We start from the raw sequence: 27194 nt of genomic DNA on the forward strand, positions 1-27194 counted from the left end.
ATATATATATATATATATATATATATATAAAAGACCACCTTCAGTCATGAATGACCATGGGATTATACCTAGAAAGTTTCCCTTCAAGGGAAATATATATATACGGAAGGATGGCAGCCACAGCGGCAATGACAACAATGACAGTTATTGTTGTTATAGTGATGGATTAATATTTAGAAGTTTGGCCAGGAGAAGATAATTAATTTTGCACATATTTCTTTTAACCAAAGTATTGATTGGTGGAAACTGAAAGAAGCCTGCTGCGTATATATATTTGTATGTACATATATATGTACCTACTTATGTATGTACATATATATGCATATATATATATACATATACATATATATATATACACATGTATATATACATATTGCTAGCATGGAAGGCGGACGTTAAACGATGTTGATCATCATCATCATCGTTTAACGTCCGCTTTCCATGCTAGCATGGGTTGGACGATTTGACTGAGGACTGGCGAACCAGATGGCTGCACCAGGCTCCAACCTGATCTGGCAGAGTTTCTACAGCTGGATGCCCTTCCTAACGCCAACCACTCTGAGAGTGTAGTGGATGTTTTTACGTGCCACCGGCATGAGGGCCGGTCTAGCGGTACTGTCAATGGCCATGCTCAAATGGTGTTTTTTATGTGCCACTTGCACAGGAGTCAGTCCATTGGTACTGGCAATGACCTCGCTCGAATGTTTTGTTCACGTGCCACCAGCACAAGTGCCAGTAATATGCATATGCAAATTGTTGTTGTTGGCACTCTGTCACTTACAACGTTGAGGGTTCCAGTTGATCCGATCAATGGAACAGCCTGCTCGTGAAATTAACGTGCAAGTGACTGAGCACTCCACAGACACGTGTACCCTTAACGTAGTTCTCAGGGATATTCAGCACGACACAGTGTGACAAGGCTGACCCTTTGAATTACAGGCACAACAGAAACAGGAAGCAAGAGTGAGAGAAAGTTGTGGTGGAAGAATATTTTCACTCTAGGCATCAGTAATTTGAAGAAAAGAAATGAACTGTTAATGTTGTCTTTGCCTTGGCTAAGTACCTTTTATGCAAATACAAGCTTCTCTGATTTTTGTTCTGGGTCAGAGAAAAAAAAACGTAAGCTTTTAAAATATTCAATCAATAGGTTTTATTGATAAATGTTTTAATATTTGTGTGTGTCTATATATGAGTATATGTATTTCTGTATATGTGTATATGTATGCATGTCTGTACCTATGTATTCAAGAATATATAATTCTGTGTATATATGTGTCTATGAGCATGTATATGTATGTATCCGCATAGGCACATGTAAAATGAACACCCACATACACACTCATTGTTTTTAAAAACATTAATTAAAAGTATTAATTAAAAGTATTATTTTGGAACATTGTTTAAACTGTAATGCAATTTCATGACTTTGGTTGCATGGAATTTATGACATTTTTATAATAATATTACCATGAGAACTAGAAATGAAATCAAAAGCATGAGCTTGAAGCAACCATTTTTATATATGCCATTCACAGTGGTTTTTAAATGAAAGACCATAATGGTAAGTGTTTCTGTCAAACTTTAATTTCATATTTTTAAAAATAGTGAATATTCAAAAGAAAACCAGATCTGGTTTACCAGCTGATTATTGGTAACAAACAATTCAGGGTATTAAAAATTAGAGCCTTTTAGTTGTAATGTAAAGGATAAAAGGGTAAAGAGCCCCTTCAGTCATGAATGACTATGAGATTGCACCCAGAAAGTTCTTCTCAGAGACACAAGTCCGGGCAAGGTTGTTTATGGAAGACCAGCAGTCATCCATGCATACAAGGCTCCCCTGTCCATGCCACTGATGTTATCCAAAGGAAAGGCAAAGGTTGATAGAGCTTGGCATCAGTGATGTCACAATTCAGTTTTACAGCTGAGTGAACCGGAACAATGTGAAATAAAGTATCTTGCTCAAGAACACAACACATAGCTTGGTCCAGGAATTGAACTCGCTGCTTCATGATTGTTAGCCCAACGCTCTAACCACTGTGTCATGTGGCTTCCAGGTGCCCTGCAAAAACACTAACATCAACTTTGACCTAACTAGACCGAACCCTGACTTCAGACAGCCTACAAGCGAATCAGATTTCAGTTTCAAAGCAAACACCCCCCTCACTCTCCAACCCTGACTAACAAAAAATTAACTCCACTCAGTTCACTTTGAAGCTAGCCAAAAGGATAGACCCTGAAGAAGCTGCACCATAAATCTTGTCAGTTTGCTTCTGCAACTACTCATAATCTGTGCAGTGGAAACACATCCAGGTCATAAAGACCATAACATATGCTGCATGAAATTGTAAAATAAGAGGAAATAGATTCTGAGGATGAATAAGACTCCATGTCTTGTATTGTTATAATTATTGCTAATATATACTCCAGACAATATTACCATTCAGTGAAGCGAACACAGAATTGTGTATCAGAGGAATTTACAGAGTGACTGACAACTAAAAGTAGTCATAGACATTAAATACTGATTGATGTGGTTAGCCATACCCAAGAACATGACTGAAAGCCACCATAGTATCTGCCCAGATGATATATCCCTCAAAACTCACGCACACACATGTGATACATTTTGTGATTGCTCTGAAATGCATTGTCAGTGATGCTTCTGGGGTATCAGGAGGTTTCAGGTCTTTCAGCATCACCACCACCCTCATCCTGTTGACCCAGCCCAGGTTGATTAAGTCCCAGCTTGCATCTCACTGGTCTACCCTCTTTATCCCATGACTTCAGCTGATGGAATTTCAGTGATGGAACTTACAGTCCTTTTTATATATGTGAGAGTGTATGTTTGTGTTTCCTTGCTTTGAAATGGTGTGGTAGTTGTAAGTGAGTGTCACTATCATACAAACAGTGTCATTAATCTCCAACATTCTGCAAGAATATGTTTAACCATGGGTAAATATTACCTTGTTTGGAGGCAGGTAAGGGTTGGCGACAGGTAGAGCATACAGCCATAGAAAATCAGCCTCAAATAAACTCCATTCAACCCTTTCAAGCAGAGAAAAGTAGACGTTAAATGATATCTGAATGAAAAATTATGCATTTGGAATGATAATGGCATACCCACTGTCACTGTGGAAAATATGGAAGACAAGAGAGTGGTGTGGAGGTAGTATTATAAGGACACAAATGCAATGACATAAATTCCAGGCTACTAGAGAAAAAAACAAAAAAAACAGCTCTTCTTCATCAAGACAGAATATCTCCCAGAACTGAGGATCCCAACTGAAGCAAACACTACCACCAACACCACCCATCATCACTACCATTATCATCTGTAGAAATAACCTCTGCCAACCACAAACCAACAGTACAGCTACACTAAAGACGATGATGCTGAGTCATTCCACCTAATTAGTCATTGTTACTAAAATGCAATGTTCTAGTAACTTTTCTGAAGTAGTGAGCATTTCATCTCAAGCCCTTTCTAGTTTTGAAAATATTTAACAAAATATAAATAATAATTCTAACTTGTGTGTCAGTTGAGGGTGTGATCCACCTCACTGTAAGTGGCACTCTGTCGGTTAGGATGACAAAGGTTTCAGTTGATCTGATCAACAGAACAGCCTGCTTGTGAAATAAACATACAAATGGTTGAGCACTCCAGAGACATGTGTACTCTTATCATAGTTCTCATGGAGATTCAGTGTGACACAGAATATGAAAAGGCCAAAGGTGATCATTTCATAACATCAAACCCTTTCCAGTCTTAAAATTTTTTTAACAAAATATAAATACATTATTCTAACTGGTGTGTCGTGTCAGTTAACGGTATGATCCATCTCACCATAGACGTAAGGAGAAAGTAAAGTGTCCATGTGACTCATCATTTTACATCCACTTTTCCATGCTTGCATAAGTCAGACAGTGTTTATTGAGGCAGATTTTTTACAACCATATGTCCTTCCTGTTGCCAATGAATAAAGCAATTAAGTGGCATGATGACAAGTGTTCCAGTTGATGTGATCAATGGAGCAACTTGCTTGTGAAATTAATGTGCAAGTGGCTGAGTACTCCACAGACACATGTATTCCTAACTTAGCTTTCAGTGAGATTCAACTTAACACAGAATGTGACAAGGCAGGCCCTTTGAAATACATTTTTGCCAGCTGAATGAACTGGAGTGAAAATAATGTGTTTTGCTCAAAGACACAACACGCCACCAGGTATTAAACTCAACCTTATGATCATGAATACCACATAGCCATGCCTACCATTTTGCTCAGTGAATTTTGTGAAGCCTAATTTTAGTAATACTAATGTTAGTCATAGTATAATCAGTGTGACAGGACACCCAATGACAATCACCACAATATGCCACTGATGCCTACACCTATATATGCGAGCATTTTTTAAATTGCATAATTTGTAACCAAAATTTAGTCACCAGTCTAATCTACACAAAGTTGTAAAGTTGTTGTGTCCCCAGGTGAACTGGAGAAGCAATAAAGTCAGATAGTGTCACACTATTTTTTCAAACTCTGCAATTCTGAGTTTAGCTTCTACAAAGGTCAGCTTTGCCTTTTAGCCCAGCAGTTCTTGGTCATTTTTTACCTGTGGACTCTTTTTATTCCTATTTTACTTAGGTGGACCCTCATAACCATTCCATGTTTTAAAAATCCTATTATATTTTTGTAAGTAAATATTATTAAGGATTGTATAAAAAAAATTGTTAAAATATTTTGCACATTATTTTTTTATTCTTTTATTTGTTTCAGTCATTTAACTGTGACCATGCTGGAGCACCACCTTGAAGGGTTTTAGTCGAATAAATCAACCCCAGGACTTATGTTTTTGAGCCTAGTACTTATTCTATCAGTTTCTTTTGTCAAACCACTAAGTTACAGGGGCATAAACACCGGTTGTCAAGCAGTGATGGTGAGACAAACACTGACACAAAGACACACATACATACATGCACACACAAACACACATACATACATACATGCATACACACACACACATGCACACACACACACATATATGATGAGCTTCTTTCAGTTTCTGTCTACCAAATCCACTCACAAGGCTTTAGTAGAAGACATTTGCTCAAGATGCCACACAGTGAGACTGAACCAGGAACCATGTGGTTGGGAAGCAGGCTTCTTACTACACAGTCACATGTAAAAGTATAACCAATTTATTGCATATAAATTATAACAGCAAAATCTTGTATGGACCCAACCAAGGGTTATGTGGACTCTGTCTGAGAACCACAGTTTTAGCCTTTCAGAATTGATCCAGAATTAGTAGAACTATCAGATCATCAGATGGGTGTATTGCAGCATCTGTTGCAATGTCTATTTGTGTTCTGATCACCACATCTGTGACAACACCTGTGCCCTGTTGTATCTACCTTTCCCTTGTACATCATCAGTGGTGCAGAGAGAAGAAACTTGCTGCATAGACAGCTGTTGATCTACCTTAAAAAAAAAAAAAAGAAATCAGATATCATGGTCAGCCATGATTGAAGAGGAACCTTAGCTCCAAGGAAAATTCAAATCAAGCAGATCTATGACATATAAATAGTAGGTGAATGATTTGCTGAAATCCACAGATTTTATTGCTCCAAATTTGCTATACACAAGTGTGGCTGTGTGGTAAGGTATTTGCTTCTCAACCACATAGTTCCAGGTTCAGTCCCACTGCACAGCACCTTCAGCAAACATCTACTATAGCTTCAGGCTATGTGTGTGTGTGCATTATGTATGTGTTTATGTCCCTCAAACTTCACTCCACCATCTTTTATCGATGTTAGCTGAGAGATTTCAAACTTGTGTGAACTATTTTGAAAAATTATTTCTGTAAGTGCAGGCATGGGTGTTTGGTTAAGAAGCTTGCTTTGCAGCCGCATGGTCTCAGGTTCAGCCCCACTGCATGGCATCTTGGACAAGCATCTTCTATTGTAGCCCTAAGTGGACCAATGCTTTGTGAATAAATAGTTTGCTTGATAGAAACAGTATAGAAGCTTATCATGTTTGTGTGTGTGTTTGTCTCCCCTACCTCACTGCTTGACTATGATGTTGGTTTGTTTACATCTTCATAATTATGTGAGACCAGCTAAATATTAGTGCTGGGGTCACTTTGTTTGACTAAATCCCTTCAAGGCAGTGCCCCAGCATGGTCAGAGTTCAATGACTGAAACTAATAAAATATAAAGAATAAATTTTTTTTTTGTAGATTCCCCATTTGCTTACAATTTGAAAGGCAAGTTAGGGACCCATCATAATATCCTTTCTACAATAGGCACAAGGCCTGAAATTTTGCGGAAGGGGTCTTGTCAGTTACCAGAAAGAAATGTGCTGAAGTTAAAATCTTAGCAAATAAAGACAGTTATTACTTCCCTTCCTTTCAATCATATAATCCTTTCTACTTTAAGCACGACCTGAAATTTGGGGGGAGGGGAGGGGAGTTAATTACCTCCACTTGGTACTCAACAGGTATGTATTTCATCAACCCTGGAAATATGAAAGGCAAAGTCATCTTTCAACAGAATTTGAGCCCAACCCATGCCAGCTCCCCACCTTAGGTAACCATCATTTATATCAAGGAAGATCATCAGTTAAGCTGCTGGCTCCAGTGATTAATCTTTTAGACCAGGCTAGAGTATACTGCAGCTTCATGACTTTCTGAATGGTACACATAACAAAAATTTATCTTGAAAATATTTTAGAACTGATCCACTTAATGATGAGCTATGTTACATGCAGCCCTCTTCTCGAAAAGGTTGTTCATACCTGTTGTAGACTACTGATTAAACTGTGTAACAATTTTTTTTTTTTTTTTTTCGTCTTTGGTCAATCAATGTTATTTCCTGTATTCTTTTGTCTAGAAATCAGAGGAAATGACAATTATTCCTTTCAAAATTTGCTTTTGTGGCCTGGACATCAATGTTTCAAAACTGACCTATTTTGCATTACATTTCAGACAGTTTTAGCGCTGAGCTGCTGAAGCAGAAATATCACAGAAATGCTCAATACCACAGATTTGCTTGTCAGTTGCTTGACCTTGACCACTTGAGCATGTCACCTAGTGGCTGACAATATGTGCATCTCTGATCATGAGTAGAAGTAGTAGGGAGCATCATAGCCACACGTTGAGAAGGATTTTTTGGAGTGTGAATAAATGTAAAAGCAAAAGTTTGAAGGAAATGTTAACCATTTTTCATACTTTTTAGGAAATAACAAATAGGAAATAGGAAATAACAGTTGCTACCCAAGGACAATAATCATGTTACGCAGTGGTATTAATGTAAGAAATATAAGTTTAATCTCTTAAGAAATACTTAAAAAGTTTAATATTTTGAGAAAGAGAAGTTGTGGGTAGTTGTTGACCAGGATTCAGAACTCTGTACAGTAGAAACAACCATGAACTATGCAAAGGGAAACATTAATACTGAATTTGCAACAACAACAGCATTGGCAGTGGTGGCGGCAGCAGCAGCAGCAGCAGTAGTAGTAGTAGTAGTAGTAGTAGCAGCAGCAGTAAAAGTAGAAGTAGCAGCAGCAGCAGCAGTAGTAGTAGTAGTAGTAGCAGCAGCACTAGCACTAGTTTTTCCCTGACACACTAGTTCCATTATATTTGAAAAGTGCTTGTAATAAAACTTAGAATTTTATACATCTTTCTTCATTTCTCCTTATACTTGATTAAACAAGAAGGCAAACTCCACCCTGACACACCACACACACACACACACACAGAGTTCCATAGATTATTGTTTAAAAGATAGTATCTTCTTCCTCTTTTCATAGATTGTGCAAACGCTGATGAAGCATTGAAGAGAGTTCAGAGTAGATGCAAAGAAGAAATGGCTGACCTACATGCTGACGAAAATTGCGAGTAAGTAGTCAATCAATGTCCGTTTATATTTCTCATAGTTATATAAGAAAACATGTACTTATTAGTAAAGTACCAAACACCTGTACCCTGCAGCAACTCAAGAAGACCCATTACCTACAGCAGAAGCGTTAAGGCTGATCTGTCTGGTAGTGTAAAGCATTCATGGCAGAACCGTGTAAAAGTGCCCATGTGACAGCACCACATAAAAGCACTCATTTCTAACAATCCAGCAATGTCACGACAAGGAGAAATAAACATACACACACTCACACATACATACGTATACACATACACACACACAAACATACATACATACATACTGATTTGAAATTTTGGCACAAGGCCAGCAATTTGGGGGGAGGGGCAAGTCGATTACATCAACCCCAGTGTTCAACTGGTACTTATTTTATTGACACCCAAAAGAATGAAAGGTAAAATCAACATTGGCAGAATTTTAACTCAGAACATAAAGACAGATGAAATGCTGCTAAGCATTCTGTCAGGTTTGCAAGCGAGTCTGCCAGCTCACTGCCTCAAATATAAAAATATATTGATGTAATGAAAGAGTTAGTTTTATTATTTCCAATTCTTCAGTATCAGAAAATAACTGCAATAGAGATTAAATATGGTGAGTAGATGAGTAGTGGTTTATTATTTTTGAAGTCAGAAAACACAACATTATGTATCTAAAATGATGAACTGAATCTTTCATACATAATTATGCATTTATTTCACCTGACATGTTTTGTGAAACATTAGAAGTATTATATGCTATTATAAAAATACCAGTACTTCATGTATCTCTTCTTTATGCTTCATTTCTACAGAAAGTTCAAGGTCCTGTTAACTTGTGTAGCCAAATCAAACACATCATTTGTCAACGAGTTTGTGCAAAGGAGTGATTTGAATTGTAGATTCTCTCCAGAATTTATAGAGAGCTTACAAAGATACCAATCAACTGAAAGCCAAACTGTCACCAAATCTACAGATACACAAGATGGGAGCTATGCCAGTAAGTAATTGGTTCATAACTTTTCATTTCTTTTGAATATGGAATTGTCAGTGGTGGCAGTGACGTTTGAATGGTTTGATGAGATCCTACAGGCTAGAGTGTTCGTTTTGGTATGGTTTCTATGGTTTAATGCCCTTCCTACTGCCAACTACTGTACAGAGTGTACTGGGTGATCTTTCATGTTACAAGCACTAGTGAGGTTACCAAGAAGTTAACAAGAGAAGACCCCTTGTCTGAGATGGGTGTAATATTGAGTGAGATCGCTTATGCAAGATTGTTGAGAGGCAAGAAAAGTATTATAGAAGGATAAGAACCAGTCAGATTCAGATTAAGAAGTAAAAGAGGATGAAGATGACGATGATGACAAAGAAGACGACAATGACAAAGAAGATGACAAAAGAAGAAGAGGACAAAGAAGACAAAAACGAAAAAGATGAAGACGAGAAAGAAGAAGAAAAAGACAACAATGTAGAAGATGAAGAACTTATTGTAGAGAGTGCTCAGGTGTTCTACAATTCATCAGAAAAAGTAACCAAAAGCACATGAACAGTACTTAAAATAATGCACAGGAAGTGAACAGTGAATAGGTCATTTAAAATTTAAAAACTAAAAATTGGAGGGAGGGTTAATGAATAGCATAGAAGTTTTGAAGGATGTGGTGATCTGACAGCTAACAACTGATGTAGGTAGTTTATTCCATGCTTCAGCAATTCTGAGTGTGAAAAGATGTTTCTGAAAGTCACCAACAATGGAGTCCTGATCCCAGAGATCAACCATAGATGTGGTCTGACCACTAGGATGATGTACTTCCTACGGAAGCCCCTCTGGCATCACTGCTCTATCTCCCAAAAGACGATGCTCCACATCTACAACACATTGGTCCTCTGATTTCTCTTCAATAGAGCCGGAACATGTTCCCTCTCAAAGACCTTGCAAAGAGGATCAACAATTTCAATAGCAGAGCCCTGAGAACCATCAATCACATCAGATGGTACAATCATGTTTCCAACAAAGAACTGTATGCTTGCACACATCAACCCACAGCCTCCCACCACATAGCTATCCATCACAGATTTCTATATTCAAGCTTTGTGATTGAATTTAGTAGGTGGAAGTTACTGCCGTGTGTGTATATGTCTGTGTATGTGCTTGTGCCTCTCTCCCAGAGAGTGAGAGGGGGATTGCTATACTTACTTATTTACACCATGTCTCTTTATTATCCACAAGCCGTTATAAAACAGACTATAAAAAATACTTAATACAAAACTGATTCTTTCATCCTAAATTTGCAGCAAATTGTTTTACATTATTTTCTTTATTTTTTTCTTTCTTTTTTATTCATGTTAATAACAAAATTTTTTTTTTTACTTACAGGCAAAACATTCGCATTGATCATTGTCCCAATTGTAATGTCCAGCATATCTGTCTTAACTTTCTTTGCTCTATACAACTGATAGAGCCCACATTCATCATATCTAGAGAATTTAAATTATGGTGGATATGGATTCTCAAATTTAAAACTATTGGAGATCATGAAGAGAACAGAATTTTATTTTAAATATTTTATGCCTGATCGCCAGTCATCATCATTTGTTATTTTTGGGATGTGTACATATCCACTAAAATGGTTACTGGGCTGATGTCTACACTGGGTTTATTATCAGCAAGTGATAAATGTGGTATTAAGAATAGTGGAATGAGTGAAGACAAAGCTATGATAATACTCCAGATGAATGATAAATCTGAGCAGACACAGTACCATTTGAGCATATAAGCATATATATATATATATATATATATATATATATATATATGTGTGTGTGTATACATAATTAAAATTAGGGTTCAGCAAGAATTGCTTCACCACACACCGAAAATTAGAAATAGCAGTCAAAACTACTATTTCTCTACCAAAATATATCTCCCAGCCAGCAACACTTGCCACTAAAACATAGGCAAAAAAGAAAAAATAACGAATCTAACCAGCTCTGATTAACTGTATACGCGTTTCAGGATTAAAGAGGTGTAAATTATATTACCCGAACTTACTTCCTTCATCAGTACAGTATTTCAAAATTATAAATCCGAAAATGTTAATAAAAGAATAAGTAATTCAATCAAGCGACATCAAACGATTATCCAGGAATAGCATTTCCGCATTCATATAGACGAGCAAGAAAATCGTATCATTCCTCAATTACCCACGTGTGCTACGAGTAATCCCGCAGAAAACTGCAGTTTACTATCAGGGAGTAAATAAATTCTCACAGATATAGGGTAAAAATTAATAATTAATGAATAATTAGTAATTTTACCAAGTAGTTTGGTGTGTTAAAAAACCATTATCAGTAAACTTATATAAACATAATAAAATTAGGATTCAACAAGAATTGCTTCACCACACACCGAAAATTAGAAATAGCAGTCTTGTTTGCCTATGTTTTAGTGGCGAGTGTTGCTGTCTGAAAGATATATTTTGGTAGTGAAATAGTAGTTTTGACTGCTATTTCTAATTTTCTGTGCGTGGTGAAACAATTCTTGCTGAATCCTAATTTTAATTATGTTTATATAAATTTACCAATAATGGGTTTTTTTAACACACCGAACTACTTGGTTAAAATTAATAATTAATTAATTAATTTTTACCCTGTATCTGTAAGAATATATATATATATATATATATATATACCGTAAAAACCCATGTAACTTATACACTTTTTTTCACAAAAGTAAAAATGAACTTTAGAGAGGACGTAAACTATATGAGTAGGTCATTTCCAGATTTTTGTTTTGTTGAAAAAGACGTACAAAATGTAAGCATTTGTATCGGAAGTTGACTCATTTAATGAGCTTAAATATAATGAAGTTGACTTTTATTTATGCTGGACAGTATAATGCTTACTTTTTCTGTATAAATTTACTAAAACCATTAAATGGTTAACTACTTTTTGAAGTCTGACGTACATGCTATATTTTACATATTTTACTTGGTTGAGTAAAGTGTCATCCCAGCTGATGTTTATTGGTAATTAAACTTAATTTACAACACCTGTACATTTTTATCAGCTTTGTTTTACGTTGACAATTCTTGACAACTTTTCCTGTGTACATACGTCTGTGAGTATACGTGAGAGAGAAAGAGAAGCACACATGTATATACACATATGTATACGTGTATATAAAAATATATATAGACACACATATTTGTATACATACACACATGCACATATATATACAAATGTACATTAATATATAAGATATATATATATATATATATATACACAGCTATCATCTGCTCACAATTTGTGAAATAATACTTCGGTTATTTCCAGTTAATCCCACACAGTTGCACAGAGACACACAAACACACAGTCTCATAAAGTTACAAATGCATACAAATACTTAAACACAGTCTCATACAGTTACACATATGCACACACAGATACCAGCAGAGAATCAGCGTCATTTACTTATTTTTATTGGGATGCTAATGTTGAGGGAAGAGGAGGGTATACCAAGTGAGTAAAGTGGACTATTTATAGAGAAGACAATGCAAACACTTTGTAAAATATAGCATTTAATGTGATACCTGTTAAACAGAAATTATTTTTATCTAATGAAAATTTAATAAAATCTAAAGTATGTGAAATTATGCTAAATACAACTAAATTTAAAACCTTTTTCCTCTGGCCATATTGACAATTCTGAAAACTTTCGGGTGCAAATTTTACATGAGTATAAGCTTTTTTTTAACAATTTTTATCCTGAAAATCACCTGCATAAATTACACAGGTGCACAAATTACATGGGTTTTTATGGTATATGTGTATATGTATGTATGTATATATATATATATATATATATATATATATATATACACACACACACACTCACTCACACACATCCATACACAAGTACAGACATACCTGTGCATAAAATATTGTAAGAATAAATAAATCGGATGCAGATTTAAACAGAACTAAAACTTACCAGTGAGTTATTATTTTCTGTTGATATAATTTTTTTGTTTTGTTTTAGAGCCTCACTAAAGTTTAGTTTTTTTTTTTTTTGTTTTTTTTTTTTCTTTATTTTCACATTCAATCTGAACATTCCCTTTTGAAACAGTAAATTGTGTCATAGAAGTTGATATTTCAAATATTAGAAAAAAATATCTCCAAAATCAGTGATTAATTTACATAGTATGTTTCATGTGTTAAACTTTTACTACAATTTTAAACTGTAATTTAAATTAAGTTTCATGGTTAACTTATCTACCATGTAGAATAATATTCCATAGTTTATAGTAAAGATTTTAGTGTCCAACATGTATGATAGAGCAATAGATAAGCGTTTGTGGCTCACATTAAATTTTCAATTGAAGCAAATTCTCAGCACATAGCACTGCTTTGAGAAATGCATAAACACAATCCCTTTGTCCTCACCTGTGTCTGAATAATAAATCATTGTTATTTGATGAAGATTCTGCATTAAAACCAGTAGGTTGAGAGTATATGTCTCCAAGCTACAAAGGCATTATCTTATTCACTAGCAAAGAAAGGATTTGTCTTCAAAATCAATACTGGAAAATTAATTCCAGCCTCACCAATATGCATTAGATAAACATCAGTGAATATTTGAACAAAGTATTTTTTGTCAATACAAGAATAAAAACTTTTTGGTCTCCCTTTGTTTTTGTTGTTTATTTTTGGGGAATGGGGTGCATGCATTTTACAATTCTAAAGTTACAAAATAAAAGAAAAAATTTATACTTAAAATAAAGAAATAAATTCCAATGTTACAATGAAAAGTTTTGGAGTTCCCTTTATTTTTGTTCCTATTTCTATTCTGCACATGCTCAATGAAAGGAAATAAGTGAGAAAAATAAACAATGTTCAATAAATGAAATAAAATCCTCCATTGGTGAAGTAACTGAAATATAAATGATACATTACAAAATATTATTCAAAGGGTACCAGTATTCATGAAAGAATGATTAATCAGAAACAATTTAAGTAAAATATCTTTAAAGAAGGTTGTTGTGTAAGGGCAGAACAATGTGAGAGGGTACAAAGTAAACTACAATGTCCTTCTTCAGGACATTTGGGAAAAGCAGGAGTTGCACAGTCTGGTGTTGCTATAGCAGCCAGTCTTCTTTATGTAGTTCTGTCCTATTGTTCATGGTTAGAAGGCTTCCATAATTCTGCCAATTGCCCCTGTTTGCACTGGGTTGCCTTAATGGAAACTTCAAAATTCTGGGTTTGGCACTTCTTAAGGTGTTTCTTTATTGAAGTGTTCATGCTCCTTTATTCAGATGTGTAGTTTCCTTGTAGTGCTCCCTGTGTAGGATGCTCCACATTTACTGCAAACTATTTCGTATACTACATAGGCCCTCGAGCATGTTTTGAAGTCGTTGGTGAGGTAGTTGGTGAGTGTGCACCCCACAGTAGTCTCTGTGGTATTTTTCCTCGACAGAACTTTCCTTAATGATGAACTGGTATGTACCATCTGTTATTGTTGGCACTCCGTCACTTACGACATCAAGGGTTCCAGTTGATCCGATCAACGGAACAGCCTGCTCGTGAAATTAACGTGCAAGTGGCTGAGCACTCAACAGACACGTGTTCCCTTAATGTAGTTCTCGGGAATATTCAGCATGACACAGTGTGACAAGGCTGACCCTTTGAATTATAGGCACAACAGGAAGTAAGAGAAAGTTATGGTGAAAGAGTACAGTAGGGTTCGCCACCATCCCCTGCCGAAGCCTCGTGGAGCTTTAGGTGTTTTCGCTCAATAAACACAGTGCCCGGTCTGGGAATTGAAACCGCGAGTCCGCTGCCCTAACCACTGGGCCATTGCGCCTCCACTGTACCATCTGTATGTTAAGTACAATAACTTGAAAGAGCCTTATAACTAATTACTGGGTTTGCAAGAGATTTTGCAAACCCAATAGTTGGTTATGAGATTCTGGGGCAAAGTCAACTGCATAAAACTCAAATAGGTATAAGATTTGATATCACTGATTCAACACTGAATTGTCATCAGATGTTTTAATGCTCTCTCTCTCTCTCTGTCTATCTATCTATCTATCTGTTTGTCTGTCTGTCTGTCTATCCATCTCTCTGTGTGTGAGAATAATCCTGTGTGTATACATGTATGAGAAGAGGGAAAAGTGCTATGAGAAATGTGTTCAATTCATAAATTGTAATGTCTCTCTCACTCACTGCTGTCTGTCAAGTGTATGTTTCTGCATTTGCATGCATGTGTATATATGTTTGCCTCCAGTACTAAAAAGTGCTATCCAAAAAAGATTTTTCAGCATCCCATCAATTCTGCCAAATCGCCAGTATCCAAACAACCACATTTTGTTGTCTCACTGTGAGCCCACACCACTTCAATCCAGGTAATATTCAGGTTCTGAGCCCTGAGTGAACATATTATGTGATCAGAGGCATTCCAGGAAACCTGGATTATATTATCCAAAGTAGCCTTCATTTTTTAGGATAGTAGAGTGTGACTTTAAAAGAGGCTTGCTTACTATTTCTAGCAGACTCTCTTGTTGACTGAAGTGATGAGTTGCTGTTGGTTCCAAATAAACTCTGTTTAAACAGATTTATGATAAAAGGCATTCACACCATGGCCATCCAGTCTATTTGATGGTTTTTAGAATTGGATCATGTAATGTGTCTTCTTTTTAAAAACAAATTGGTGAGGGATGAATTGTATCATTGTTTCTTTCATTTTTTTACTTGTTTCACTCATTAGACTGTGGCCATGCTGGGGCACCTCATTGAAGAAATTTTAGTTAAATGAATTGACCCCAGTATTTTTTTTTAAGATTACTACTTATTCTATCGGACTCTTTTGCCTGACTGCTAAGTTATGGGGATGTAAACACACCAACATCAGTTGTCAAGTGGTGCTGAGGGACAAACACACATTGATATACATATATATATATATATATATATGCCTGTGTATATGTATATATGCATATATATATATATATATATATATATATGTGTGTGTGTGTGTGTGTATATATATATATATATATATAATACGATGGACTTCCTTCAGTTTCCATCTACCAAATCCATTCACAAGGCTTTGGTTGGCTTCAGCCTATAGTAGAAGACACTTGCCCAAAGTGGCCACACAGTGGGACTGAACCCTGGACTATGTGGTTGGGAAACAAGCTTCTTACCACCATTGGACTGGATTTTTTTTTTTTTTTTTTTTTAGAGATAATTATGGTTATGGAATCAGCACTGCACCAAAATGATGAGAAATTTACAATGAAACATTAAGTCTCCATTCTAACAATAGCTATATGCAGAGCACATTTATTTATATGTATTATATAAATTTTATTTATATGTATTAGTAGTTGATTTCCGTTGGTTTCAACAATAAGTGCTATTCACTTGTTCGAGCAACTTTGACTTAACTGCTCATTGAATTAGCTATAATTCATGAGATGCAAATTTCTAAGCCATTTGACCATGCCTGGCTGACAATTTTGTATTCATTATGTAACTGAGTTGAGCCTAAAACGATCTTGCTTCTAACGTATAACTGCTTGGAAAATAGAGATAAGATAACTCTGAGGCAAGGACTGGTATATATCGGGTAATTAGTCGCTTCAAGGAAACTCATTTCAAAAACTTGCAGGCTAATTATGAGGCATAATTTCAAAACTCAACTACGTGTATGTGGATTAGCCCAGGCAAGTTTACATGGCTAGGGGAGATAACTCTTACGACACTTTTCATAAACCACATTTAACAATACAGATATCACTATACAGCTTACCAGAGAAGCACTACAGGTAATTTCAGAGAAAGCTATTTTCACTTGAAAGCATGTTTTTGAGACCCAAGATCTGAATGTGAAATAATAGATTAAAAATTCAGTTCTCTTCCCGACATGACCCTACATCTATATTATCACCTTTTTTTTTTTCCTAACACTAAATAGCAATAAGTTATGTAAGTACGTGATATATCTTTAACAAGGGCAACAGGAAAAATAAAAAATTTCAACATTTTTATCCATTAAAAAAAAAAACTTATAGGGAGGAAAATATAGATGTGAAAATAATTGAAAACATTTCATACGACAGAAATTGATGCTGGTAGTAAATTTTTACAAATAAAATTCTAATGAAGAAATTTCATTATTTGTAGAAAACAACTTCTTTTATTCCAAAGGTTTCTAATCCTAAAGTTACAAAACATTTCAACACAACTGGATCACTAGATGCAGCTAAATCATATTGTTGTGGAACAATCTCTAAGGGTAGGTTAGATCAACACGACTCCTCATCCAGATGCAGAATGTGCAATGATTCAGATGGGATCATAGCTCACATCATATTGGAATATTCAATTAGCTTAGAATGAAAACAAAAAGCATAGACATACGATTGCTGCAATAATAAAATGAAACTCTTGCAAGAAATTTGGTCTTGCATGCTCAGGAAAAAAAATATATAACCATTTTGTGAGTATAGAAATGCAAAATTGATGAAATGAGGTCATGCACTTTACTATAGAAACCAAAAAAAAAAAGATATAGCACAATAGACCAGAGATAGTAGCTGTTGACAAGAAGAAACTCTATTGCAACCGACATAGTATTCCCAGTTGACACCAGAGAAAAGAAAGGAAAAAGAAAAACCTTAATAAAGTCATCAACTGCTAGAACAGGGAAGTTAACAAGCTTATAATAACACAAATTGTTATAAGCTTTGAGGACAGTGACAACAAAAAAAATTGAGAATAAACCTTGAAAAATTTGCTCTTAGCCTGGGAGAAGGCTCAGTGCAGAAACATGTCTACTAGAGGATCAGCAAGAATTATCTGAGAAGTTCTCAATACAATGTAAGAACTGATATGAAAAGCAGAAAAAATTTCTATACAAAATGTATAAAGTACTCTTTATCCTACATCATGAATTCCAGTTTAATTGGAAGCATAATTAAACTAGGCACAAGACCAATCCCCTGAAGCATAATATACCTGTGATAATTGGTGCATTGGGAACTGTAATCAAAAATATAGACAAATGGTTGACAGTGACAGGAATAGAATGCCCTGAAGAGCTTCTACAGAAAGTTTACCTCTTAGGAACAGGAAAGATTATCAGGAGGGTTTTAAGCACTTGAAAGACTCTTTGAAAGTTGGTGGATACCTAAGGTTACATGCAGTAACCTGCTACCCACACAAATTTTACAAGGAATAAGACTGAACCTGAGTCAAATCAATAATAATAATAATCTTTTCTACTAAAGGCACAAGGTCTGAAATTTGGGGGTTGGGACTAGTCATTTACATCGACCCCAGTACTTGACTGGTACTTAATTTATCAACCCTGAAAGGATGAAAGGCAAAGTTGATCTCGGCAGAATTTGAACTTGGAATATGAAAATCGGCGAAATACCTCTAAGCATTTTGCCTGACATGCTAACGATTCTGCCAGCTCGCTGCCTTTAATAATAATAATAATAATAATAATAATAATAATAATTCTTTCTACTATAGGCACAAGGCCTGAAATTTGTGGGGAGTGGGTAAGTAGATCACATCGACTGGTACTTAATTTATCAACCCCAAAAGGATGAAAGGCAAAGTCAACGTCGGCAGAATTTGAACTCAGAACATAAAGACAGGCAAAATATCACTAAGCATTTTGCCAAGCATACTAACAATTCAGCCAGCTTGCTGCCTTTAATAATAATAATAATAATAATAATAATGGTTTCAAGTTTTGCCACAAGGGCAGCAATTTTGGGGGAGGGGATGAGTCAATTACATTGACCCCAGTGTTCAACTGGTACTTACTTTATCAACCCCAAAAGAATGAAAGACAAAGTCGACCTCAGCAGAATTTGAACTCAGAACGTGAAGATGGATGAAATGCCACAAAGCACTTCACTCTGCATGCTAAAGATTCTTTGTAAGATGTGTGGCATCAAAACTGAAACAGTCCACATCTTGTAAGTTAGCATAGCAAATTGGCTCAAAAAGAAATACAAAAAAAAAAGGAGGCACGATGACATAGCTAGGTATGTTTGTTAGAGATTGTATGAAAAAGTTCAGTCTTGAAAGGACACTGAAATAGTACAAGCATAAACCAGAGAGTGTCACTGAGAATAATGAGGGATTTTATAATCCAGTCTGATTCATACTGAGACTATACATTGGTGTAGTTGCTAAAATGATGAAGGAAGCCAAAATTATAGATATTCCCATACCTGAGGACGTATAGGTGGATGATAAAGAACTGGAAAAAATTGAGAAGTACAAGCCACTACAAGATGAGACTGTATGAATGTGAGCAACAAAAAAGTTACCATCATCCCAGCATTGGGATCATTAGCAATGTTTGAAAATTTTGTTGGTGAAATTGGGATTAATACAAAGGTAGAACATGCTTAGAAAACTGCTTTATTGGGAACAGTGAGGATTTAGAGACAGGTACTTGGATGTCAAGCATTGTGAAGGAAGACCCTTGACTCTTGACCCTCTTAGAGAATTAGCAAGAGCTCTGAGAAGTGAAATGTATGATGATAATAATAATAATAATAATAATAATAATAATAATAATAATAATAATAACAACAACAACAACAACAATAAATTCCCTGATGCAATACCATGCAGTGACTCTCATGGCTTTTGATCTTAACTGAGTGGAAGTGTCATCATGTACATTGTTTTGTCTTGGTATAAATGATGGGCAACAACAAATATTCTGCTGAATACCACAGATTTGCATGTCAGTTGCTTGATGTTAACCAGTTGAGCTTGTCCCTTAGTGACTGACAATATGTGCAACTCTGATCACAAGTAGAAGTAGGGGGAGCATCATAACCATGTGTTGAGAGGAATTCTTTGGGGTTTGAATAATTCACCTCTGAAAACATGAGTGTTCTGTTCAACATCCTTAAACAAACCTTTTGAGCAGGATGGGCTACTCAACCTGAAGAAAATTCTAACTGGGCCCCACCTACAAGGTCATGCATGTGTTTATCATGATATGAAATCACCATGTTACGCACGTAGGGTTATGATGCATGTGCCTGATTTACCCTTATCAAATGGGTAGTCATAATGGGTATATTGAGCTTCATATATTTTACCCCAGTGTCACTTTGATGGCATGCTCTGCTCTCTCACTCAATAACAATGATAATAATTCCTCTTTCTATTATAGACATCAGGCCTGAAATTTGGAGGGAGAGTGCCAGCCAATTACAGCAATACACAACTGGTACTTATTTTATCAATCCTGAAAGGATGAAAGATAAAGTCCGCTTTGGTGGAATTTGAACCCAGAAAATGAAGAGCCAGATGAAAAACTGATAAGTATTTTTCCCAGCTTGCAAACAATTCTCCCGGTTGCCCACCTAATAATGATAGTGATAATAATAATAATAATCCTTTCTACTATAGGCAAAAGACCTGCAATTTGTGGGAGGGAGATAGTCAATTATATCAACCCCAGTGTTTCATTGGTACTTATTTCATCAACTCCAAAAGGATGAAAGGTAAAGTTGACCTTGACAGAATTTGAACTCAGAACATAAGGACAGATGAAATGCCACTAAGCATTTTGTCTAGCATGCTAACAATTCTGCCAGCTTGCTTCCTTAATAAATAATAATAATAATAATTATTATTATTATTATTTCAATTTTTTTTTTCCACAAGGGCAGCTTGGAAGAGGTGGGAATGAGTTGATTACATCGACCCCAGTGTTCAGCAGGTACTTATTTTATCGATCCCCTAAAAGGGAGAAAGGTAAAAATGACCTCAGCAGAATTTGAACTCAGAATGTAGAGACAGGCGAAGTACCACTAAACATTTCACACCAGCATGCTAACAATTCTGCCAGCTTAATGATAATAATAATAACTAGCTGGAACCGTGAAAAATTCATGGAAAACAAAAAATGTAAGAATCTGTAAACAGTGTACTGGTACCATGAGAAATATTTGTATATTATGACCGTTTATCTTTACATTCTGAGTTCAAATTCTGCTGAGGTCGACTTTGCCTTCCATCCTTTCGGGGTCGATAAATTAAATACCAGTTGTGTACTAGAGTCGATCTAATCAACTGGCCCCCTCCCCACAAAAATTTCAGGCCTAGAAGAGTATATTGTGACAGTTACAGAATAAAGAAAGTAACATTACACTAATGACTATATAATCCAACCAAAATATCTGTTACACAAACGCAAATGGAATTACTATTTAACCTTAAAATACATCATACATATTCAAAGAACCATAATGTACAAATTGAAATGCAAAAGAATGAAATAATAAATGGATTTATGAATGAAAGTTTGGAAATTACATTTATTTCCACCACACAACACTTATTATCGCAAACATGTTTTAACTAACCTAAACTATACACACACACAAATACATTCATATGTCTCGAGTTGTAGCTGTAATTCAAAGGGGCCAGCCTTGTCATATTCTGTGTGAGGCTGAATTTCCCTGAGAACTATGTTAATGTTATGCATGTCTGTGTTATGCCATTTGTGAGTTAATTTTATTGTGTGGTAATGAAAAGTGAAATTGACGTCCAACATTTGCTGTGTCTATGTATCAATGTATGAACTTTTCTTTGGATTTATGTATCTACTATCTCCCTCACTTTCGCTCTTTCTCTTTCACTTCTTTTGTGTCCCTCTTCTCTCCTGCTTTTGATTTAACATTTAACAATGTGTATATGTATCTACTTCTCTTGTGATGTGATAAATATTTAAAAACACAAAACGAACGCCATCACCACTCACTGTCTCTTTCACTCTCTCTTTCACACTCACTTTCTCTCTCTCGTTTTGCCACTTCTTTGAAGTGTGACGCACACATCAGGTACTATCAACACCAATTCTTAAATTGTACTTTACTGACCTCAAAAGTATGAATAGTAAAATTGACCTCAGTGGAATATGAACTCAAAGCATAAAGAGCCAGAAGAAATACCACAAAGCAGTTTTTCCAATGCTATCAATTCTAAGGACACAGTAGAATGAATTCTACCACACGCTGTTACTTACAAACAGATTCTACATTTGTTATATAATGCTTGAATTTTTTATTGTGAACAATTTTTAACTTTCAATCATGCCATACCATCCATCTATTTCCATCCTTTTTCAGTAATTATTTTTTGAAAGGTTCATTGCAGTAGTTCTCAACAATTTTTTACCTATGAACCTCTTTAATTTTTTTTAAAGTCTTCTGGCTATTTACTGTCTGGGTTCAAATTCCAGCAAAGTAGACTTTGCTTTTCATCCTCTTGGGATCGATAAAATAAGTACCAGTCATATTTTGGGATTGCTGTAATTTCAGGCTTTGTGCCTATAATAGAAAGAAGTATTATTATTATTATTATTATTATGCATTTCGCTTCCCAGAGTTCTTGAATTCACTTGCTCCAGTTAATTAAGAGAGTCAAGGGTCTTACAGTCTTCCTTCACAATACTTGACATCCAAGTACCAGTTTCTAAATCCTCATTGTTCCAATAAAGCAGTTTTCTGAGCATGTTCTATCCTTGTATCAATCCCAATTTCTGCAACTTGGTTGCTAAAGTTCCTAATGCTGGGATGATGGTTATTTTTTTTGTTGTTGCCTACATTCATACAGTGGAGGCGCAATGGCCCAGTAGTTAGGGCAGTGGACTCGCGGTCATAGGATCGTGGTTTCGATTCCCAGACCGGGTGTTGTGAGTGTTTATTGAGCGAAAACACCTAAAGCTCCACGAGGCTCCGGCAGGGGATAGTGGCGAACCCTGCTGTACTCTTCCACCACAACTTTCTCTCACTCTTACTTCCTGTTTCTGTTGTGCCTGTAATTCAAAGGGTCAGCCTTGTCACACTCTGTTTCACGCTGAATATCCCCGAGAACTACGTTAAGGGTACACGTGTCTGTGGAGTGCTCAGCCACTTGCACGCTAATTTCATGAGCAGGCTGTTCTGTTGATCGGTTCAACTGGAACCCTCGACGCCGTAAGCGACGGAGTGCCAACAACAAAAACATTCATACATCTCGTCTTGTAGTGGCTTGCACTTCTCAGTCTTTGATTTGTATTTTACTCAAATGGACCCTGACAGCTAATCAATGTATAAAAAAAAATCATATTTTTATAATTAAACATCATTAGTAACTGTATTTAAAAAGATGTTAGAATATTTTATGTATTGTAGAAGCATAACCAATTTATTGCAGATAAATTTTAGCAACAAACTGTTATATAGACTGCCCCCACCCTCACCCAAGGGCCATATGGACCCTGGTTAAGAACCACTGGGGTAGAGTTCAGGCACCTCTTCCATAGGGTCCTGTCAGATCAACCACTATTACATTTCTTGGCTGGATTCTCAAGCATGACTAACTGAGACTATAAAAAGAAAAAGTTATCTTCTCAAGCTATACCGACTCATAAGGGCCGGTTTCGCAGTCACATGGCACATATTCCCCACCTGAACAGGATGCCAGTCCGTCACAGAATTACTCATTTTTGCCAGCTGAGTGAACTGGAGCAACATAAAATGAAGTGTTTTTCTCAAGAACACGACGCATCCCTCGTCCAGGAATCGAAACCACAATCTTATGATCATGGGTCTAACATCCTAACCACTAAGCCACGCACCTCCACAACTGAGACTATGGATACCATCCAGCCATCTCACTCATAGTCTGCCCCTATATAACTCAACTACAAGGAATTTGTCTTGTGATTTTTTTCCTGTGACATTCTGACCACATGTCCATCGTACCAGAGCTGTGACCTCTCAATGCAGAAAAGTAGCAGCTCAACCTGGAGAGACTCCTTCATCTTTGACCTACACACCCTTGAGAAATGTAACTTCAGAGATCCTGTGAGAAATTTCATATTTTGCTGCACAGGAATGAATAGGCACAGGCGTGGTTGTGAAATTTGCTTCCCAAGCACAATTCCAGGTTCAGTCCCACTGCATGCCACCTTGGGTAAGTGTATTCTATTATAGCCCTAAGCTGACCAAAGCCTTGCAAATGGATTTGGTAGACAGAAACTGAAAGAAACTTGTCATGTGTGTGTATATGTCTTTGTGCTTGTCTGCCATCTCCACTTGACAACCAATTTTGGTTTGTTTACTTTGCCATAATTTAGCAGTTCAGCAAAGGGACTGATAGAATAAGTAGTGGGTTTGACAAAATAAGCACTAGAGTCAATTCATTTGACTAAAAACGTTTCAAGGTGGTGCCCCAGTATGGCCACTGTCCAATGACTGAAACAAATAAAAGGCATTAGATTTCTTCATGATTAATGATCTGATTGCTTCATAAATATTAAACATTTTTCCACAAAGGAAAATTTCAAATTCTTTGAAATGAAAAATTGTATGACGTCATCTGTATGCTAAATCAAGGTTGATCTACAGTTAAACATCAACAATATATACACCTATTCTTTCTAGTTGTTCAAATACAAAGCTATAATTTATAACAGATTCCACTACAGGTAATGAAATACTTCTCATAGCAAAGTTTAGGATGAAAACAATAGAAAATTTTGATAATCTGTACTAATTAAAACTAATTATACATGTGTATTTAAAGCTATTCATTTATGTTTCTGCACTTCTTCCCATGAGTAATAGAGTGATGGTCAAAAACTATGAAGTCTGTCTGAGTAAGAAATAAATTACATAAATAAAAATTTAGGAGCAGGTGTGGTTGTGTAGTAAGATGTTTAGTTTCCAACAATATGGTTCTGGTTCAATCCCATTGCATGGCACCTTGGGCAAGTGTCTTCTATGATAGCCTCAAGCTAACCAAAGCATTGTGAATGAATTTGGTAGACAAAAACTAAAAGAAGACCATCACATGCAAGCATGTATGTATGTATGTCTTACAGTATGTATGTGTGTGTGTGTGGAGGGTGGTGCTACTGTCACCTTGCTTTGCCGTCACAATAATTGTAAACAAGTGTCACCATCATGCCATCATGCCAAGAGTGTCTTTCATTCCCATTCTTCCATGAAAACATGTCTAGTTATGGGGAAATATTATCTTACTTGTAAAGAAGTAAGGGTTAGCAACAGGAAGGGCATCTGGCAGTAGAAAATCCCCCTCAACAGTATTCTGTCCAACCCATGCAAGCATGGAAAAGTGGATATCAAAACAATGATGATGATGATGATGATGATATTTTAGTATAAAAATACTCAATGTAACAATGATATGAAATTTCGTGTGAGTGACATTTTTACAGCATTACAGAAGGCAGCCAACAAAATAATGACTAAAGACCACCTGACCTAAAAAAAAAAAAAAGAGAGAGAGAGAGAATGAGAGCTTAGACCGTTGACATATTCAAACAGATTTAGGCCAGGCACTTATTGCAGATGAATGAGAAAATCTTCAAGCTTTACAGCACATCCTTCAATGAGAGATTCCACTATCCATTGTTGAAGGATGGATAAAATATGTCAAACAAATCATTTCTGTTTTCTTCATAAACCATAACTAACAAAATAACAAAATTTTTAAGCAGTTTCAAACACCCAGACATCAAGCTATGAAGGGTGTTCATTGAAGATTTCTCCAGACCCACTTCTGGTTATTGCAGGAAATGGAACTTGTATAGGTATAATCATACATGTCTCTACATGTCACATTGTAAATTGCAGCTTTCCACTAGTATTCATTTGTCTTTTACAGCTGCTGAAGTGGACTAACGCATTAGAATGGAGGCAGTTGAATGCAGATCAGTGATCAGGTTCTTATACTTGAAAGGTTGTACACCAAAAGAGACTATCGATGGGATGAAAGAAGTTTATGGTGACGATGCACCATCATACAATGTAGTCAAGCACTGGCATTGCCAGTTCAAATGCGGTCAGACATCAGTGGAAACTGCTCCTATTACTGAACCACATTCCGTCATTGATGATGACACCATCCATAAAGTGGAAGCCACCATTTTAGAGAATCACCGCATAATTATTTGGCAACTAGCCCAAGAAGTGAAGATAAGTGTAGGGTCCATGGTAAAAATCATTCATGACAATTTGCACATACAGAAGTTGTCTACACGATGGATTCCCCTGATGTTCACACCTTTTCAGGAGCAGGAATGAGTCAATTGCTGCCAGGTTCTTCTGGCAATGTACCAAGAGAATGAGCAAGTCTTTTTTAACAGACTTATCACACAGGATGAAACATGGGTCCATCACTGTAATCCTGAGACAAAAGTCCAGTCGAAGCAATGGAAGCACAATAATTCACTACCTCAAAAGAAGGCTCGTGTCCAACCCTCAGCAGGCAAGGTAATGTTTGTAGTCATTTGGGACCAGCACGAAGTAGTGATGATGGATTTTCTGGCAAAGGACACCATAATTAACAGGGCATATCATGCTTGTCTGCTGCAGAAATTGCAGGATGCCATCAAAGCAGAGAGGTGTGGCATGCTGACCAAAGGAGCCTGCCTCCTCCAAAATAATGCCCCAGTTCACAATGTGCATGGGGGTCAGATGAAAGCACACTCCTGCAGCTATGAAATCCTTTCTCATTCTTCTTACTCTCCCAACCTTGCACCATCTGACTTCCACCTCTTTCCAACCATGAAGTCTTTTTTGAAAGGGAAGCACTTTTTTGATGATGACGAACTTATTTCCAAGGTAAAGTCTTGGCTCCAGACGTAACCTACCGGCTTCTACAGACGAAGTCTTCACATCTACATAAAGCAATGGGAGAAGTGTGTCGCCATTGATGGGGGCTATGTAGAGAAGCACTAATAATTATGCCAAGTTTCATTTATCCCAATCCTTGGGAAGTAGGTCAGAGGAAATCTTTAATGAACACTCTTTGTAATTTATTGCAAATTGTAGAAAACACTGAATACATATTGCAAGCCTTTTTGTTTTAATTATCATCAACTGAAAATCAGAGGTAAAGGGGAGTCTCTGATTCCTTTTATCTCTGAATCTTCTTCATCAATAATCTTTTTCACAAAACTTTGAAAAATACGTGTGTGTGTGTGTGTGTGTGTGTGTGTGTGTGTGTGTGTGTGTGTTCATTATTTTTGCATTTTACTGAGGTTTTTTGGATTTTATGTTGCCTTTTTTGTTTTTTGTAAAACTATTTTCATGGATTAATAATACGTAGCGAATTGTATCTAGATATTGCAGCTTTAAAATATAATAATTATATAATTTCAAAATTACTTTTTTTCTATGAAGTTAGAAATGCAGTGCTAAAAATATGTGTAGCGTCAA

General features: G+C 36.2%; 1 protein-coding gene across 1 annotated transcript in view; it reads left to right on the forward strand.

The window, feature by feature from the left end:
- The window catches only part of LOC106874009 (uncharacterized), a 42720-nt gene extending 29005 nt beyond the window's left edge, over positions 1-13715 (forward strand). Inside the window, exons 2-4 of the mRNA XM_014921569.2 lie at positions 7809-7896; positions 8724-8908; positions 10283-13715. Coding sequence (XP_014777055.1) covers positions 7809-7896; positions 8724-8908; positions 10283-10362 — 353 coding nt within the window. The 3' untranslated portion in view covers positions 10363-13715. The remainder of the gene's footprint in view (positions 1-7808; positions 7897-8723; positions 8909-10282) is intronic.
- The last annotated feature ends 13479 nt before the right edge of the window (positions 13716-27194 follow it).

This window comes from Octopus bimaculoides, chromosome 6 (genome assembly GCF_001194135.2).
Source record: "Octopus bimaculoides isolate UCB-OBI-ISO-001 chromosome 6, ASM119413v2, whole genome shotgun sequence".
Lineage (NCBI taxonomy): Eukaryota > Metazoa > Mollusca > Cephalopoda > Octopoda > Octopodidae > Octopus > Octopus bimaculoides.